The sequence below is a fragment of the Metschnikowia bicuspidata genome, assembly GCF_001664035.1.
Source record: "Metschnikowia bicuspidata var. bicuspidata NRRL YB-4993 chromosome Unknown METBIscaffold_3, whole genome shotgun sequence".
Classification (NCBI taxonomy): Eukaryota; Fungi; Ascomycota; class Pichiomycetes; order Serinales; family Metschnikowiaceae; genus Metschnikowia; species Metschnikowia bicuspidata.
Window position 1 is genome coordinate 1872918 of NW_017387733.1, and position 17833 is coordinate 1890750.

Sequence of the window (17833 nt, forward strand, 5' to 3'; positions counted from 1 at the left end):
GCTGGCCCGCGGTGCACGGGTGTGCGTGTGCGCGCGCACCATGACTTCGCGGCTCACGGCTCCTATCCCAGGCTCCACCAATATTGATGGACACAAAGGCACACAAACTCCGCCTTCTTTTGGGCCGGGCGCCCGTGCCGGCGCCGGAGCCGGCGCGCAGCGTGTCGCAGGAGGTCTACCGCCGCAAATTGGCCGCGGACATTGCCCGAACCATCAACTTTATCCGCCAGGCTGACGACGCCATAGAACGGCTCCAGAAGCAACTCGGGCCCTGGCCGGCTGTCTTCAACGAGTCTGCCGCCCGCACTTCCGAAGGCCCGGCGCTGCCGGGCCCTCCCTGGGGGCTCGAAACCTGCCGCCAGGCGCATCTTCTAGCGCACTTCGAGGTCTACAAACAGATGCCCTACCAGCCCATGAAAAACGACCTGATCGGCATAGCCACGGGGCTCACGTTGACCCTGGACGCCGTTGTGCAGCAGGCCGCGGCCGCCGAGACGCTCCGGCGGCAGAACGAGGCCACAACCGCCCAAATCGCCCACTTGGCCGCGGTCCTCTCGGACTACAAGCGAGCCAACACGCTAGTCTTGGAGCGGGTGCGCGAGCACCCGCGCCGAACGGCCGAAATGCAGCGGCGGATCGCGCGTGTCTCGAGCTTCGGCGCTGAGGCTGCCGACAAGCTTGCGCACGTGCAGCGGCTTTCCGACGGGGCAACGGCCCTCGAGGACCGCTTGCACGCGCACTTGCTAGACGTGGTGACGAGGTTGTATGCCATGATGGACTGGGAAAACGCGCACGTGATGGACGAGGACACCTTCACCAAGAGCATTGCGGGCTCCGTGCTTCTCGTCAAGCGCTTGGTTTCTTCTGTGGCCGAGGGGACAGACAAATGGGTGACTGTGCGTCCGGGCACTGCAGAGGAGAGGCTAATGGAGGTTATGATCCGCAACGACCTCTTGTTGCATAGGGACGACAGGGGGGACTTGGAGGTGCGGTTGCGTGACTACGGGCTCTGACTGGGGTAGCGGTCGGGCCGCTCTAGAGCGGGAGTGGGCCGAACTTCACGGCTGATTTGGCTTTTCGAACCGCAAAATGAACTGTCTGGACAACTGAACTGCTCTGCTTTGGACAGTGTACATTGGCTGGTGTGGGCAGGCAAATTAGACTTCTGAGACAGCCAAATTAGGCTGCCCAGGACAACCAAATGGGATCTTGGACAGCAAAATTAGGCTGCCCAGGACAACCAAATGGGATCTTGAACAGCAAAATTAGGCTGCCCAGGACAACCAAATGGGATCTTGAACAGCAAAATTAGGCTTCTTGGACAACCGGATTGATTCACCATGAAGAGCCACCACAACCGAAAATGGCCGCTTCACACCCTCCAAGATTTGCTCTACACCAAACCAGGCGCCGGTCGGCGATGCCAGTGTCACGTGACCCGCAGCCTCGCGCGGCGCGCGCTCGAGCCTCGCACACAGCCGCTCCCCGGCCCGGCACCAGTTGGCTTGGTCACGTGACGCCGCCTTTGGCCGGCCACGGCAATCTGGGTGGCCACTAGCGGCTCCTGATGCAGCTGGTAGCCCCGCCTGTCCCATCAGTGTGTACGATGCAAAGCCGCAGCTCCGGGAAGCAGGAGACGGCATTTTCTGGTGTACGGGTGTCTTACCGCCATCGGCATGGCCAGAGCGCCTTCTATCCGGAGCCCTCGCTTACAACGGCCAGCTTTCCCACTCCGCCCCCCCCCCCATGACCCAAGATCATGTGCCCAAAAAGCGCAGGAAGCGCCCGACGGTGGTCTGCCAGCGCTGTCGCCAGAAAAAGGCCAAATGTGACAAACAGACCCCATGCGACCTGTGCGTGCGGGCCGAATGTCCCGATGAGTGTCTGTATGTGGCCCCAGCTGCGTCGCCAGATTTCCAATACAAGATGTCAGACGGATCGCCAAACGCGCCGCTGCTTGCCAATTGGCGCGGTCAGGCGTCTTCGGCACCCGCCAACACGGGAAAACTCGGTGGGCATCGGAGTCCAGGTATTTCTGTCCCACCATTACCCCCTAATCTGACTTGCACCGGGCTTGATGCCCGGTTCAAAGCAGTGGTGGCGCTCCTGGTAGCGTTTTGCCAAGAGCCGGATACACAGGCCGCCGTAAGTGCGCCCAAAAGACGGGCCAAGAAGAGTTCCTATATGATCGGCAACAGACCTCCCGCCGTATCCTCGGACACAATGAACATGCACATGTGTCTCTCGAAGCTCGCGCGAGTCTCAAAAACCGACGCAGCGCTTGAACTGCCGGAATTCATCGAGCCCCGTTTCGCCAACGTGTTCCACAACTTCAGGACTTCGCTGAGAACCACGTTTTCCGTGGAGTTGTCGCAGCAGGACCCGGCCATCAAGATATATTGGGAACACAACACACATGGCGAAAAGCTCCGCTTGATGACCGTACAGCACCTAGACCCTGGCCGGCGAAATGAAGTCTTGCAGGCCGCAGGCAAGTATTTCGGTCCGCTTTTCCTCTCCAGCAATAGCTTGAGCCAGTCCATGACAAGGACGCAGCTATCGCTATATGGCCAGCCACTTGGGTTCTCCTTCACGCCCAGCTTCAATGAACAAGACGGCTTCCAGACCAGTCTCCGTAAAGTCATGCCCACCAAACCCGTCTTTATGGCGTATGTGGCCCGCTTTTTCGCCAAGATCTACCCATCTTACCCAATCATCGATGAGGATTGGCTCTTTGTACAGGCAGACAGGCTTTTCAACTTCTCCGGCCTCGATGGCACTTTCCAATCGGCAAACTTGGCCTCACGTGACGATGTGCTTGTCGTCTCCATGGTCTTGTTCATCTTGGGGCTCTCGTATCTCTCCTACTTCACCAATGTCCGGACCCAAAACGAGCAGATTCTCAACGAAACGTTCGTGGGCAACAGCCTCTTGAAATCCTCGCCTATTTCAAGGCACGCTGTGGAGTTGGCTGTGTCAATGTTGCAGAAAGGAAACTCTAGGTTCAAATCTCTGTTTCGTCTTCTTCAAGCACACATGTTGAAAATGATTTACAAGATGCTTTCGCTAGAAAACGAAGTTGCTTTCTGCGATATCGATGGTGTCTCGGGGGCAAGCTCAATGCTCCTGTTGGCTGTTCCATTGATGTTGGAACGTGACCCCGATCATATTGCCAATTTTCCTGGAGATGCGAAAGAACGCAACCTCAGACGAAAAGTCTGGTACACGCTTCTACAGATCGAATACACCATGTCGTACTTGTTCGTCAGTCCGCGAACCGTATCCCTGACTCTCTACAAAACTAAGCTCCCCACATTCGACGCTGAATCCTCGAATATCCATGACCTATCTCTCGAGGAGAAGGTTATAGAACATCTACGAGAAACTCACGCATTATACAGCTCTGGGAATACGATTCTCGACTTGGCCACTGACGCCACTCTGTCTCTAGATGGAACCTACTTGATCAACGCACTCAGCGATTTTGAATGCCTTGTCAAGGAAAAATTAGGGATTGTGGATGACTATTTTGTCAAGCATGCCGCAGGAAATGGTACTGGGGTCATCATCATTGCCCGACTCAGGGCCTTGCTCAGTCTACGCATTTTCATTTCTTATGTGAACTACTTCTTATATCTTTACTACCGATACAAGAATGTCCAGCACTTGAGTTTTTTTTTCCTAAAAAAGACTGTACTCATTCACATGAACGAGTTCAGCTATCTAAGCTCTGAGCTCATGTTCAGTCAGGACAAGTACTTCGACACTTCATTCGCCTTAATGGTGTCGCCTCTCATTTTGCTTGTCAAGCAGAGCTCTTTCATTTTCTGCCTGGCGTTGGTCATATCGCTTCCATGTGGCGTGATTATGCAAAACCACACGGGTGACAAGTCGCGAGATATTCACTTGATGAGAAAATTGCTCAGGCAAAGTCAATCCTTTCTTCTTCTGACACAGAAGCTACTCAAATTACTCAGCGAGCGGTATTTCTATGCATGGAAAAGTGTGAAGATCGATTCGTTCGGCCACAAACAAGTCGGTGATGATGCATTCTTCATGGTGGAACCCTCGAAAATCCGCCAGGCGGCATTCATGTACTCGAACGAGCAAACGAAGGAGTTATCAGAGAGTATTCGAGAATTTTGTCCAATCAGGGTCCTGAACCGAAAGGGCTTTGAATCTCAATGCTACCAAAACATGGTGAATGGGTATGATGCGGACGCCATGGGGGCCGATTTATACAAAACATTGCAAACAGACAACTTTTGGATAGTGCTCAGTACTTTGGCAGAAAGAGAGTATGCATCTTTGTACTTGTCTGATACGCCAGCCAATCAAAATTTGGAGGCACCAGGACTGGAAGAATTCTCTGCTGCTGAGCACGAGGGAGTCTTGCGGTCGACTGTGCCGCTGTACGTCCTCGGCGATAGCATTGATGCGTCATTGCTCGAACCCAATACTCTACAGATTCTCGACATGGATTTGTTCAATGCGAACTGGGGCATGGGCGTGCAAGGGGGACACGGGATGGGTTTGTAAGATGTATGAAATATTGCAATTTAACTAATTATAAAGTCAGTGCACCCTATGCAATGTGAAGGGCCTCATGGTGGCCCTTGTACATGTAGAATTGTAAGAAAATGATGCAGTCCTCAAAGATAGTTCCGAGAGAACCCAACAACCAGCTCAAGTTCAACAAGAGGTATGTTGAATCGCTTCTGTAGAAGAGGATTTGGCCCGCGTAGGTGAGGTTGCCCAACGTGGAAAACATGAAGAACAACAAACTCAAGCCCTCCACGGACCGTCTTTTATGGTTTTGGATGATTTGGGGGATCCGCGCGCCCAAGTAGAGAAACGCAGAAAGATAGCCCACAATCTGAGGACCCAACAGGATGTCCGCATCCTGGCCGTCGTTCGCCGATGAGTCTGAGCCTGCAAATAAGTAACCGAAACACCCGGCGCCAATCACAAAAAGAACAGGAAGTATGTATTTTGTGAACACGCTATATTCCTCCGGCTCAAGCGCAATATCGGTGAGAGCAGACGACCTTCTTCTCAACAAAGGAGCTTGTGGGCTCTGACTTTCCGTAGTTTCAGCGCTGGCCACAGGCTTGGTTTTGTGGTGCTGGGGGTAGATCCTCGTATAGTAGAAGTACGAGAAAATCATCATGAAGTCCGCAATGCAGAACCACACGGCTATCGAAATGACCTCCGGTAATAGTCTGGCCCAGAGAGAGCCTGCCAAGTTGAACACGTCGCCCAAAAACCAGATTGAGATGAAGCCAATGGCAATTCCGTCGGCCGATTTCATCCGCCATTGCTCAATGAGCTGTGGCATGAGCAACACGACCCAGCAAGCGAGCCTGGAAAGTTAGTAGACGAGTTCGGAGAAAGCCGAGGAAATACTGGCTAGGTTTTTTGCATTCTTCATGTGCTGTTCGGGGAAAAAGCAGTACATACGACGTCAGTCCCATGACTCCAGACACAGTTGTCCTCCATGATGCCAGGTTTTCTGCAAGGGCGCGAATAACAAAAGACATTTGTGGAAGAACAACCGAAAAGATAAGGTGCCATGATGGGAATATTAGGGCTGGGAGTCGAAGTCGGCTTGGTGGGGCGGTGCAGGACGTGGTGTCAGTGTGCAGGCCGCTGTTCTCGTATACGGTGCTGATGGGCCAACTAAACAAACAGCAGGATCTCCATCCAGGTCAGAGACAAACGTAGAATGGCTGGGAAGTAGAGCGCTGCTGGTGGAAATGTCAAGGATTTTGAGAGAGTCGCTCATTTCTTTTATCGGGGTTTTGGGGGTACGGGCGCACCGGTGTGTCCTATATCTTAGAGATATCAACAAGCGATTTTTCTCGCATAGCTGTTTGGACATTGCTGGAAAACCCACAGCAGGTTCTGGACAGAGCCCTTGGTAACAACTACCTTTTCAGAAAGGGCTGACCCGATGAACTGAAGCGCTGACGAATTGGTGAATTGATGGACTGATGGACTGATGAACTGATGAACTGATGAACTGATAAACTGATAAACTGATGAAACTAATGAAACTGATGAACTGATGAAACTGATGAACTGATGAAACTAATGAAACTGATGAACTGATGAAACTGATGAACTGATGAAACTAATAAAACTGATGAACTGATGAAACTAATAAAACTGTTGAAATGGACACACTGACACTATTGAATACTGTCCCCAATTCTCGTTAAGCGAACTTCGTGTGTATTGCCTTTCCAATCCACTGCTTGCGTCTTGGATATGATACCAAAATCCTGGTCTGTCCGGTCCGGCGAATGTAGATACTTCATGAAAACACAAGAAACCACCCTTCCCATATGCACAACACTAAATTGACGACCAAAGTTGAATCACGTACTCGCCTTCAGACTTGGAAAATCTCCAAGTCTTTTCGAAAATAAAGCCAGACCACCACTGATCATTTGCACCGTGGAGGTGATTTGCACCCATAATACACCCGTGCATCCCTGCTCATATGGCCATCTGGCTGAGCGAGAAAAATTTTCAACCCCTACATCCATCTTTTTCCCCAACACAACACAACAATGGTATGTTTTGAAGTTTAAAGACATCTTCTGCACGAACCCCTCCCGGATTATGTGCCAAGAAGCGGTGCCGTTTTTTATCTAATCTAATGTGAGAGATGGGCAGGGTCCCGGCTCTTATTCTGATGGTCTCTGGCTGCAAGCGATTCTGCAAGTCACAAAAGTACAGTGGGATACTCTCAACGTATCTTTATATTTTTGCCAGTGGTCAATCTTGTAATCCGGCCCTTCGGTCTCAGACCAGCCATCTCCAACATAACATTTATTTAGTGACCAAGAATGCGCATGCGCTTCTTGGAGCATAGGCTGAGTATCCCTTGCGATACTGTAGAGTGACGTTTTTTTGCAGCTTCTCGTTTGAAAAAAATCTAACTCAATGACACAGCCCGCCTCCAAGAAAGTTGCCCCAGCCCCTTTGGCCGCCAAGAGCCAGACGGCCAAGCCTGCCAAGAACCCTCTTTTTGAGACCACGCCCAAAAACTACGGGATTGGCCAGAGCATCCAGCCCAAGAGAAACTTGACCAGATACGTCAAGTGGCCTCAGTACGTCAAATTGCAGAGACAGAAGAAGATCTTGAACATGAGATTGAAGGTGCCTCCTGCCATTGCCCAGTTCCAGAACGTCTTGGACAAGAACACCGCCACGCAAACGTTCAAGTTGTTCAACAAGTACAGACCCGAGACTGCCGCCGAGAAGAAGGACAGATTGACCAAGGAGGCCGCGGCCATCGCCGAGGGCAAGAAGGCCTTCGACGTGTCTGCCAAGCCCCTTGTAGTTAAGTACGGCTTGAACCACGTAGTGTCGCTTATCGAAAACAAGAAGGCCAAGTTGGTGCTTATCGCCAATGACGTGGACCCCATCGAGTTGGTGATTTTCTTGCCTGCGTTGTGCAGAAAGATGGGTGTGCCATACGCCATTGTCAAGGGCAAGGCCAGATTGGGAACGTTGGTGCACAAGAAGACCTCCTCTGTCGCTGCTTTGACCGAGGTTGCTGCTGCGGACGAGGCCGACTTGGCCAAGTTGGTGTCCACCATTAACGCCAACTTCATCGAGAAGTACGAGGACTCCAGGAAGCACTGGGGTGGTGGAATCATGGGCAAGAAGCACAACGACAAGGCTGCCAAGAAGGCCAAGCAGATGGACGTTGCTCCTGTGCAAGCCTAGATTCTGTCTGCTGGGATTTCTTCTACCTGTACTATACACTTGTCTTTAAAATACATTTCAAAACCCGTTCCGCAGCTGCGTATCGTGATTTTCCAGGAAGTACCGGCCTTCCTGATGTCTACCTGTACTGTACATCATGTCTGGATTCTAGTCAAGACATGTGGACTTCCTAAAGCATATGTATACCTTTGTCTGAAAGGCGTTTGTCTGAGAGGCGTTTGGAGCAAAATGCAGCTCTCGCCGAGAAAGGCAAACTGCTTCCTGTTCTGTTACTCTTATGTCCAGTGTGCCTGAGGCTCTAATAAATTGGCCATGTCGCACCCCAATATTGGGGCCGCGACACCTCATGTGCCTCCACCCCCCCTTCAAATAACTGACATGAAATCGATAAAACAGGCGCCTGACTCGTGTTTATAAAAATGCCCTCATATTCTAGGTGAATCGTCGCCGCCACTTTCGGGTGCAACCCCAGCATTGACGGTCTCAGCTAAGGTCACGTGCGCGGTGTGACTGCTGGTCGTGCGCGCGACCCTAAAATTTTGCGCCCACACTGGCTGCGCTCAGAAAAATTCAACGGTGCTGAGACTCTCATTCTTCCATACTATAGACCAAAGGTATGTCCAAATCGACGTGCTTGCTAGAGGTGCCGATGGCATGAAATCCGGCTGTCATGGAGCCAGCGGTAGTGTTCCTGTGAAATAAAGACGTTTTTGTGGATGTCGTCCAGATTCAACAGAAATCAACTGATTCAACGAAAACCGCCTCATCACATCACATGGCACCCCATGCACATGATTCGTCAACCATGCCATTCCCATTGTGACTCCACCAAATGAAAGAAAGAAAGGTTCACTAGCTGCTAGGCGTAAAACTCGTGCAATGCCAGACAAGCAATGGAAGCTTTTCCATGCGTATACTAACCTCCAGTAACAATGTCCAAGTCCAAGAACCACACCAACCACAACCAAAACAAGAAGGCCCACAAGAACGGTATCAAGAAGCCTAAGACTTACAGATACAGAACTTTGAAGAACGTCGACGCCAAGTTCAGAAGAAACCACAGATACGCTTTGCAAGGTACCGCCAAGGCCGTTGCTGAGGGCAGAGGTGGAAACTAAATGTTTTAGCCACGTGTGTATTTGAATCTTAAGCTTTAAATGTTACTTTAATTTAGAACGCTCCTTCGTAGACACCGTGTATATCCGGGAAAGCATGGTTGCGTGCATCTTCAGTCACTCGGGGCGCATAAACATTATGTGGCTGGAATTAGGATTGGTTCGCGATGATAGAAGGCGATTTGCTACGGGTGTCTGCCGTTTGAAATTCGTGAAATCAGCCGGAATTGCAGAATCAGAATGAATTACGGAAGAAGCATGAATTGCAGAAGCAGTATGAATTGCAGATTCAGCAAGCTTGATCGGTCTGTTGAAGACTCGCTGCTCGCTTGCCAATAAAAACCGAGTCTTTTCGCGAGGCCCAGTGAGGTGGTTTCAAGATACAGAATCAGTTTTCCGTCTAGTAGAAAATATCAGGTTGTCTTTCTGGTAGGAAAATCAGGTTGTCTACCCGATGAAACTTTTTTACGAATGTCACATGGCAGCTATGCTTCGAAAGAAGAGAAACCGAACCACTTGTATTGCATCTCAGCCATAGGCAGCTCTGAGCCCATTATAGTATTATAGTGGGACAATCATCGTGCGAGCTTCGTGGCGGGCCAGTTTCTATTATAGATTTGTGGACCACCGAATATTCATTGTCCTTCCGCATATGTCAGGAAATAAACTGTAGCTGCAGAAACGACTACCCAAAGAGATTGAAGGAAAATAGGCGTCCCAAAAGACCGAAGTACGAAGTGGCAAAAAATATCAACTCAGAAACGATAGAGGAAACACCCTCATTTATATCCCGCGGCCTAAAGAGCTTCTCCCAAACCAAAACCAACTCTGGTTTCTCGAGATCTCGTGTGCACTCAAATTCCGAAAAGGCTCTCGACTCCATTGTGACTCGGGCCACTCATAGAAAAACTGATGAGGGTCCTGACCAGCCAGAGCTCATGCTGTTCTGTTTATCCTACATATAGGCGGCCATTATGGCGGGTTTTGTGCGACATTGTGCTGCGACAATGGGCCTGCGTAGGACGGCACCACAAAAGCGGGAGGCTGCAAAAACAGGCGCCAGCGCCTTATATAAGAGGGATCCCAAAATCCAGTTGTAAATTTTTGATAAACACATACTTCGAAATCTCAAATTTTAAGTCACAAAAACGCCACGCACTTTTTCGCATTCATCGAATCGAGCAAACTAATCAAAACAAAAATCAACGCAAACCTGCCTCTTAATAGTAAATGACAACTCAAAGCAAAGTCTATATCTCCAACCTCAACTACCAAACCACCGAGGACGAGTTGCGGGAATACTTGGCTAGCACCAAAGCGTACGTTACCTAAACTCCCCATCTTTGACTACGCCAGTGTAAAAGTCCACTTGACTCGTGCGCCAGTTCGCAGTACTAACGAGCCGTAGCACCAATGTATTTATCCCCAACTACTTCGTGGGATTCGGCAGTCTGAAGTTCAAGCCCTTGGGAATTGCCTACGCTGACCTTCCAACCACAGAAGACGCAGAAGAGTTTATCAAAGAATTCGAAGGCAAACTGTTCAAGGACAGAAAGCTTAAGATTAAGCTTCACGTGCCATATTCGCCCAGCCAAAAACCTACCCGTCTCTCGAGTGTGAAGAGGTTGTCGAAAAAGGAAGGCGACGACCCTAGGGAGGATAATGAGGAAAGCTCTAGTGCTGAACTCATTCAATCCCCCGTTGAAAGAAAGTTCTCCGACAACGCAGTTTTCGTCAAAGGCTTGAAAGCTAAAACCTGTGACGATGACTTGAAGGCTATCTTCAAGGATTTCAATCCGACTGGGATCAAAATTTTCAAGCCCAGAGGCTGGATGAGAGGTTTGAAACATCGTTCCCACAACGCAATAATCACTCTCGATCTCCCTGAGCTGAAAACACTAGAAGAGGTGATTGAGAGTTGTACTGGAGAAAAGTGCTGTGGGAACTCGATCATTGTAACGAGGGCCTATCTGAACGAAGATCGTGGAATTGATGCCAAAGAAGAAGAAGAAGATCAGCCTGAACACACGGATGACCTCCCACATGAGAAAGCGGAGGATCGTGCAGTCGAGAAGCCTGCTCAGGAGGGAGAGGCAAAAAAGGCAGCTGAAACGGTAAGTGCTTCCAAAGTTTCCCCGAAAGAGAAAGAGAACTCGAAGCATGAATCTGTGGAACCCACTATACAGAGCTCTGAGCAAGAGAATGCATCGAAAGAAGCAATTCTTGATGTGAAGGGCGAATCAGAGGAAGTCTGAGAATGAGTCTGAGATCAAAGCCGATCAGTAACATACTTCATGTGTAATCATACCCTCTGTCGAAGAAGGTTCGGTAAGTAGCTCAGTTTCAAATAGCTCAGAGAATACAGAACTAGCAAAGCTTGCAAAGCCTTGAGAGCTTGCAAGAGCACTCTACAAGTGCCACAAGGGGCGTCATGACAAGAACACCTTCGATTACTTTTTTTTGCATCATTACTATTTATACATTTCAATTAGCAACTCGCTTAGTCGGAGGTCTTTTGGGTACCTCTCAACAAACCAGTTCTTCTGGCAGCAATCAAACCAGCCTTTTGACCTGGGACAGCGTTTCTGGAGATGGTAGAAGCCTTACCAATGTGCTGATGGTTACCACCACCGTGAGGGTGATCAACTGGGTTCATGGCGACACCTCTGGTTCTTGGCCAAGAGTTTCTCTTGACCTTGTACTTGTGGAAAGCTCTACCGGCCTTCAACAATGGCTTGTCAATTCTACCACCACCAGCAACAACACCAATGACACCTCTGGCGTCAGAGGAGATGATCTTCTTGGCACCAGATGGCAACTTGACTCTGGTCTTACCCTCATCTGGGTTGTGTCCGATGATGATGATGTAGTTACCGGAGGTTCTGCCCAAAGCACCTCTGTCACCAACCTTCTCCTCGACGTTAGAGACAATGGTACCCTCTGGACAAGAGCCCAATGGCAAGACGTTACCGACGTTCAAGGAAGCCTTGGCACCACAGTACACGAATTGACCGGTGTAGACACCTTCGTTGGCGATGAAAGTCTCCTCTCTCAACTTGTATCTGTATGGGTCTCTGAAAGAAACCTTGGCCAATGGAGCACCTCTACCGGCATCGTGGATGATTTGCTTGACGACACCACGAATGTAACCATGACGTTCGGCGTAGTCCAAGGTTCTCAACTTGGCGGCACCCTTTCTCAATCTGGTGTTAGCAGTGAAAATGGAGCCAGCACCCTTTCTCTGGTTACGAATAACTCTACCCATTGTTGATGTTTGGCAATAAGTTCCGAAAGTACTAGTCTTCCTTCACTCAATTTTCACCAGAGAGTGCGAGAAGTTTTTTTTTTTTTGGTCCGCGAAACCGGCATACAGGTGCGTGATCCTAGGGTGCAAGCCCTCGAGTTGCTATACGCACGTGACACAATATATACTCCGGCGGCCGGGGTGTCGGTTCCCTGGAGTTGGGTAAGGTCTCCATTTTCGAGGCTCCACAAGAAGTTGGACTCCCAGGGCTCTGATTCCCTTTGTAGCAACATGACCCGGAAGCTACCATTCAGTACCTCTTCTGATTCTCACGCCCACAAATCTTGCGAATTCATCAAACAACTCATCCACGTCCTGGGGCGTTAATTGCTCGATTCTCTGTTTGAGCGGTGCCTGCTGCAGCGAGTGGTTTTTGATTTTCTGGGCATCCTCTGCTGTCAAGGTGTCCGATTTCATGATCGCCTCCATCTCGGGATCCACCTCATTTTCTATAATTAACTCGTAGAACTCAGATAGGCGGAGCAAGTCTGCAGCATCGATACTGTGTAAATCCCCAACAGTCTTGGGAAAGCACTCGGGTGCAGGGGCTCCGTCTCTGTTGCACAAAGGGGCGAGTTTTTGTGTGCTGTCGCTAGATTTCGTGAGATGTGAGTTGAACGTTCTGGCAATCGACCTCTCCTCCATGAAATCAAGCTGTCCCTGAAGCTCACAGACGAGCTGGACAATATCCTCATTTGTGGCAAAGTCCTCCACGTTAATTTTTTGTTGAGGCGACGAATCTACCTGGGCCATTCTCGCCTTGACACCAGAAATCTGCAATTCCATGAGCTGCTTGCCTGTTTGGGCAATGATTTTGCCCTGTTTTTGCACAAGCTCCGCGAGCTGCTGCACTTGTTGGGAAAGATCTGCTGATGTGTTGTCGGCCATTTTCTCGATTTGTTTTGCTGGTGTGTTTTCGAAGAACGCTTGTTCCAATAATACTGGTATGTATGTTATGGAAGCAATGTATGGGGCAATGCGCGCGGCTTGGGGTAGCGAAGCTAGAATCTGGCAACGGTGGCTCTTGATATCTGATGCGTAGGCCGTGAGCGACCGTAGAAAACAGGTGTAAATTCAATGAAACCACTTTGTTTGCTTGTGTCGTTCTATTTTTATAATCGGTGTTTCTCTCAGTCGTATCGAAGGAAATTTGCAGAGACCGAGCAGTTGGAGAGGTGAGTCTCTGATGCATGAAACACGTCCTTGCAACAAATGGTTCATTTACCATCTCCAATTTGCATTTCTGGTAGAGCGTAGTGATCCGATTATTTATTGCTTGGAGTCGCCTCTTCTTCCCGTGAACGGGGCATCTCTGTGGTTGTTGATAGGCAGTTCCATGGCACCAGTATAGAAACTTCACCTCATTGTAACGCGGTTCGCGTCAGGTTTGCAGTGTCCAGCAGTTTATGCATTTCATGCTGTTTATCATCCTGTCCTCCAAAAGCCTCAAACCTACAAAATTTCTCATGCAGCTCAACTCAAATTTCAGAACGGATCTATCACGGTGGGCCGGCATACCTCTTCGTTCATCTACCAGAATTGGGTATTTCGAGTCGGTCACTATATCTGTCAGAACTTACAAACGTCGTTTGTATTCCCCAGATTTCTGAATGTACCAAGGTTAGGTGTTGTTTCCTGTTGGCAGTAGTCGAAGCCATGAACTTGTCTTGCTTTGCTAGTAGTGTAAAGACGGGGACAAGCCACCTGAGATAACAGAAACTCGATATTTTTCCCCGTAATAATTTTTTATGTTATTCCTCAGTATGTGGCCACTCACTAATGAGAGCTTCCAGGAAGCGTGCAACAAGTCTCAATGGACGTGTTCAGATTCCCACGGCCTGATCTACAGATATATCCCTAACTTAGTACATCCGTGTAGCTAGTAGTCTCGATACCAAAAGAACATTCCCCTCTAATAGAAAGCAGGACTTCTTCCCGAATGAAAGCATGAGTCAACGTCGCTTGCATACTACCCCGTACTTTCAGGTTATTAATTGTATGCAGCGGGGTGAAATCGGAGGCCCTTGCGATTTTTCCATGTGCCTCGATGGAATCTGTGTTCTGGCAAGTCTAGGTTCAGCCTCCATACTCATTTTACTGGGCAAACCCGACAGAAAGTGAATGATGTTCTCTCTTGATCAAACCCAACTTTCGCAGACCCTGGGCCGAAGAGCCCCAGAATTGCGGCACATACACTCCCTGGATCGTCAATTAAATTATTGATGCCTAATAATAGGTACACCATCATGGATTTTACTAGTATGTGCAGATACAAAGATTCCGAGAAACTCTTCTCGCTAACGATATTAATAGCAAGCATAGCCGGCATCTGACACCTGGTGTGAATGCATGATAAGCCACCATTGTACAGATAAGTGATCGCAGAAGCACGGTTTCAGATGGATATGGCTCGATTAGGCAAGGCTATTGTTCAAGTAAGCGTCTCAAGGATGTCGCTCGCATCCATGACAGAGATGCCTGTGGGACCAGTGAGCAGAGAGCGTTTCAAAAGATTGATGCGTCTTCCAAAAGCGATTTTGGCCGGGCGCTTGCCGTTATTTGTCCTGGGATTCCTGCCGCCAAGCCAGGGCTTCCAAACGACCCGAAACCCCAAAATTATGACTGGTCTTTGTTCTGTTCTATGGCTCATGCTTTTTTGGTCCGCGGTGCCCGCGGCGCAGGGACTCGGTTGCAATTTCTGCGGAGCGCAGCCGTGCGCAGCAAAAGCCACCCTATAAATAGCCCCGAGAAGCAAACAGATGACATACATGGGTGCAACAAAGCCCCCATCTGCTTGTTGCAGCATCTGCGTGTCTGCATCGGAGTCATTTTTTTCAGTCGCTGAAATCAAGAACCAGTGTTCTAATCGCAATATGCTCTGGGCGTCCTGTGCCGCGACGCCCAAAGCGGAGATAGAAGTGCTCGCGCCAAATTCCGAAAGCGAGGAAGTATCGTATTTTCCCCACTTCCAACCACACCAGAAGCAACATTGGGTCTTGTTAAAGGGGGTATGAGGACCGCTGGTCGAACTATATTTTGAAGTGTTTTTTGGTGCACTATTTTGGGTTTGGTGATTTTTGCAAGACGCTTTTGTCAGTTTTGCAATTGCACCTGGTCATGTCACGAAATGCAGAAAGTGAGAAGTTAGTCACGGAACATCAAGAGGCCGCGGAAATTCCGAATGTGAAACTGCGATCAAGGAAAGTCCAGTCGTGCAGCCTCGAGTTTTCTTGACCCGGGGGTTTCTTAGCACCCCGTCTAATTGCTGTCAGCCATTGTTCGGGTCTCATTGCCACGGTCACGATAACAACAGCACAACTCTTCAAGCCTTGGACAGGATACAGGCTGATGTCCCGCAGCCCGGCCAGAAACTCGGATCGCACGAGAAGATATGCACCCGGCGGGACTCCATATGGATGGACTCCACCCAAACAGACTCTGCACAGACCACCTCCGCCCTGCCGCTTGCAGTATGCCTCCCACAAGATTCTGCCAACAACTACGGGCCGCATACATTTGACCCGCACTTTTACAGTACGCCCGCCGGTGATTGCACAGCCCTGGCGCCGGTGCGCACTCATGTCATTTATGTAGGAGGCGCGGCGCAGGTGCTATTGTTAGCCCCGAAAGTAATATGCCAACAGAACATATCGGCATCAATGGAGGGTATAAGTACGAAGAAGCCCCGTTTTCTTGAAGCGGCATTCCCCAGCAAGGACGCGCAGCCCCACACTTCTGTCCCGTCCAACAACAAAAAAAAAAAACGCCCAATGCTCAGACAAATCCTCTCCTTGGTGGCGTTTCTCTGTGCCACCGGTGCCGTGGTGGCAATGATCTTCGTCAATATCAGCGGGTCCAGCACCAGCAGTGTTATTCGAAGGTTCTATTTCTCCGAGCTAGAAGGAAACTACAGGTGGACCATGTACGGGCTCTGCCAAACAAATGACGACGGAGTCTATGAGTGCTCGGCACCTGCACCTGCGTACCCGTATTCGCCGGCCGACAACTTTTCCTTCACCAACCTTCCACTGGACTTCTCCACCAACAGAGACACCTACTACTACCTACTGAGAATCGCGTACGGGTTTTTCCTAGTGGCGCTTCTCTTCTCGGTGCTTGCCGCGATCCTGGTGGTGGTGCCCAAAGGTGCCGCCAGCGCACGGCCTGGCTCGCCTTCGACAACGGTGCTGTTCATGGCGTTTCTTTTCGCAACCACCGCGTGCGTGCTCAACACGGTGGCCCACGCCAAGGGAGTCCACGAATTTGTGCGGGCCGGCTTCAGCGCCACAATAGGAAAGGACATGTTCATATGCATGTGGGCCGGCACCGGGTTGTTGTTGTTGTGCTTCATTTGCCTTGGGATGCGGAGCAGGCTCGATCGCTCGTACACGTTGCACCCCAAGGTGAACCACGCATAGGGGCCGCGGAAACAGCAGCGGGGGCCCGAGGATTTCTTTTGGTTTAAGGATTGGGGTTTGAGCTCAGTGAATACATGTAAGTCTCTGGTTATTCAGTACACGTCGGTTCTAGTTTTGCTGTGGAGCAATATTAGTTTGTAGATCCCTGCTACATGCAGGCCCGCCACTAGACCCCAGGTCGCCGCGAGACATGCTCGTTGTGAGACATATGCTCGTTGTGAGACATGGGCTCGACATGGATATGCGGGCATGTTGCCGAAAGCATGGGATTCAGGGGTAGCAAGCCGGACTGTATTCTGCACATCTGGTCCCAAAGTAGCACGGGTCATGACCCGGTTTGAAGACTGGCTCTCAGCCGACTGGCCACTCCATACAGGCAGTCCCCGCAATCTTCCCCAGGATCGTGATGGCACGGGGCCGGAAGGGCATACAGGCAGCCGTTATCGATTGCTGCGGCCAGACGTATATATCCTGGGCCCAGCAACCGGGATAGGGTCGCAATTTCTGGACAATACACCCGACCTGTCCGCCAATATAGCCATCTGATACAGTCCTCATTTCGGCAATATACTATACTACGGGCCAAATACCTCGTCAGTGCGATCACACCCAGCACGGACATTCCTTTTGTGGAAAGCACCGCAACCCGCCCATTTGCAGTATTACTGTGCAGCACAAGATCAGTGTTTCCAACGCACCAGAGCTCTCGGTGCACTCAACATAGTCAGCTGCTCCAGCCATTGTGGTATGGAAGAAGAAAAGATTGCGATCGTGGCACAGCCAGATTCCGGGGCCGAGAACGGCAAGACCCGAGGCACCACTCTCAAGAAGCTACAAGGCTTGGTGGAACGCGATCTCCTCAAAGAAAGAACCATGCTCGACGAGCTGGGCGGACCCTCGCAAGGGGGCCGGCCAGACCACGCGGGTTATGACCAGGACGGGTTCAAAGTGCCGGTGAGGAAGATCCCGTTGGACGGCCAGTTCTCGGGCCCGGAGTTGAAGGAGTTGGTGGAGTTGAGCAAAGACAAGGGGCTTCTTAAGGATGACGTGAGTGTGCGGGCCACGGCGAGCAACGAGATCAGCAAGCACATGGAGATAGCCGAGCCAAAGCGGGAGAAGGGGTGAGGCCGCAGCTGTGGCGATGAGAAGAGGCTACAGAAACACAGGTGGCTTTATGAATTGAGGTGTAGTGGGTGGTGTTGGAGCACCCAAGCATGCCAAGCATGCTTGGGGTAGCCATGAATCTTTTTTTTTAA

General features: G+C 50.3%; 10 protein-coding genes across 10 annotated transcripts; 7 read left to right on the forward strand and 3 right to left on the reverse strand.

Moving 5' to 3' along the window:
• Positions 1-86: 86 nt before the first annotated feature.
• METBIDRAFT_78446 (uncharacterized protein) lies at positions 87-1013 on the forward strand (the record flags this gene model as incomplete). Its single annotated transcript, XM_018858882.1, has 1 exon — positions 87-1013. One exon carries the CDS (start codon positions 87-89, stop codon positions 1011-1013), a length of 927 nt encoding a protein of 308 aa, XP_018711999.1.
• A 733-nt stretch (positions 1014-1746) lies between these two features.
• MRR2 (Mrr2p) lies at positions 1747-4539 on the forward strand (the record flags this gene model as incomplete). Its single annotated transcript, XM_018857428.1, has 2 exons — positions 1747-1890; positions 1978-4539. 2 exons carry the CDS (start codon positions 1747-1749, stop codon positions 4537-4539), a joined length of 2706 nt encoding a protein of 901 aa, XP_018712000.1.
• Positions 4523-5535, reverse strand: METBIDRAFT_32008 (uncharacterized protein). Its single transcript, XM_018855961.1, has one exon. It carries the CDS (start codon positions 5336-5338, stop codon positions 4586-4588), a length of 753 nt encoding a protein of 250 aa, XP_018712001.1. The 5' UTR covers positions 5339-5535; the 3' UTR covers positions 4523-4585.
• A 1016-nt stretch (positions 5536-6551) lies between these two features.
• METBIDRAFT_32009 (60S ribosomal protein eL8) lies at positions 6552-8164 on the forward strand. The gene has a single exon (XM_018855962.1). It carries the CDS (start codon positions 6952-6954, stop codon positions 7738-7740), a length of 789 nt encoding a protein of 262 aa, XP_018712002.1. The 5' UTR covers positions 6552-6951; the 3' UTR covers positions 7741-8164.
• Positions 8165-8357: 193 nt separating this feature from the next.
• On the forward strand, positions 8358-9131 carry RPL29 (60S ribosomal protein eL29). Its single transcript, XM_018855963.1, has one exon. It carries the CDS (start codon positions 8673-8675, stop codon positions 8856-8858), a length of 186 nt encoding a protein of 61 aa, XP_018712003.1. The 5' UTR covers positions 8358-8672; the 3' UTR covers positions 8859-9131.
• An 852-nt stretch (positions 9132-9983) lies between these two features.
• Positions 9984-11228, forward strand: METBIDRAFT_32014 (uncharacterized protein). Its single transcript, XM_018855964.1, has 2 exons — positions 9984-10174; positions 10264-11228. Exons 1-2 carry the CDS (start codon positions 10086-10088, stop codon positions 11108-11110), a joined length of 936 nt encoding a protein of 311 aa, XP_018712004.1. The 5' UTR covers positions 9984-10085; the 3' UTR covers positions 11111-11228.
• A 127-nt stretch (positions 11229-11355) lies between these two features.
• Positions 11356-12120, reverse strand: RPL2 (60S ribosomal protein uL2; the record flags this gene model as incomplete). The annotated part of the gene is made up of 1 exon (XM_018858881.1): positions 11356-12120. The coding sequence occupies one exon, from the start codon at positions 12118-12120 to the stop codon at positions 11356-11358; it is 765 nt and encodes a 254-aa protein (XP_018712005.1).
• A 282-nt stretch (positions 12121-12402) lies between these two features.
• On the reverse strand, positions 12403-13047 carry MRP8 (Mrp8p; the record flags this gene model as incomplete). The annotated part of the gene is made up of 1 exon (XM_018854140.1): positions 12403-13047. The coding sequence occupies one exon, from the start codon at positions 13045-13047 to the stop codon at positions 12403-12405; it is 645 nt and encodes a 214-aa protein (XP_018712006.1).
• A 2882-nt stretch (positions 13048-15929) lies between these two features.
• METBIDRAFT_11999 (SUR7/PalI family protein) lies at positions 15930-16577 on the forward strand (the record flags this gene model as incomplete). Its single annotated transcript, XM_018854141.1, has 1 exon — positions 15930-16577. The coding sequence occupies one exon, from the start codon at positions 15930-15932 to the stop codon at positions 16575-16577; it is 648 nt and encodes a 215-aa protein (XP_018712007.1).
• A 747-nt stretch (positions 16578-17324) lies between these two features.
• On the forward strand, positions 17325-17702 carry METBIDRAFT_12000 (uncharacterized protein; the record flags this gene model as incomplete). Its single annotated transcript, XM_018854142.1, has 1 exon — positions 17325-17702. The coding sequence occupies one exon, from the start codon at positions 17325-17327 to the stop codon at positions 17700-17702; it is 378 nt and encodes a 125-aa protein (XP_018712008.1).
• Positions 17703-17833: the final 131 nt, after the last annotated feature.

Bases quoted from the DNA above. Each gene is read 5' to 3' on its own strand.
- METBIDRAFT_32008 (XM_018855961.1), bottom strand. From the start codon at position 5,338: ATGCCACAGCTCATTGAGCAATGGCGGATGAAATCGGCCGACGGAATT.
- RPL29 (XM_018855963.1), top strand. From the start codon at position 8,673: ATGTCCAAGTCCAAGAACCACACCAACCACAACCAAAACAAGAAGGCC.
- METBIDRAFT_32009 (XM_018855962.1), top strand. From the start codon at position 6,952: ATGACACAGCCCGCCTCCAAGAAAGTTGCCCCAGCCCCTTTGGCCGCC.
- METBIDRAFT_32014 (XM_018855964.1), top strand. From the start codon at position 10,086: ATGACAACTCAAAGCAAAGTCTATATCTCCAACCTCAACTACCAAACC. The intron at 10,175-10,263 runs GTACGTTACCTA...AACGAGCCGTAG, and splicing joins TACTTGGCTAGCACCAAAGC to CACCAATGTATTTATCCCCA.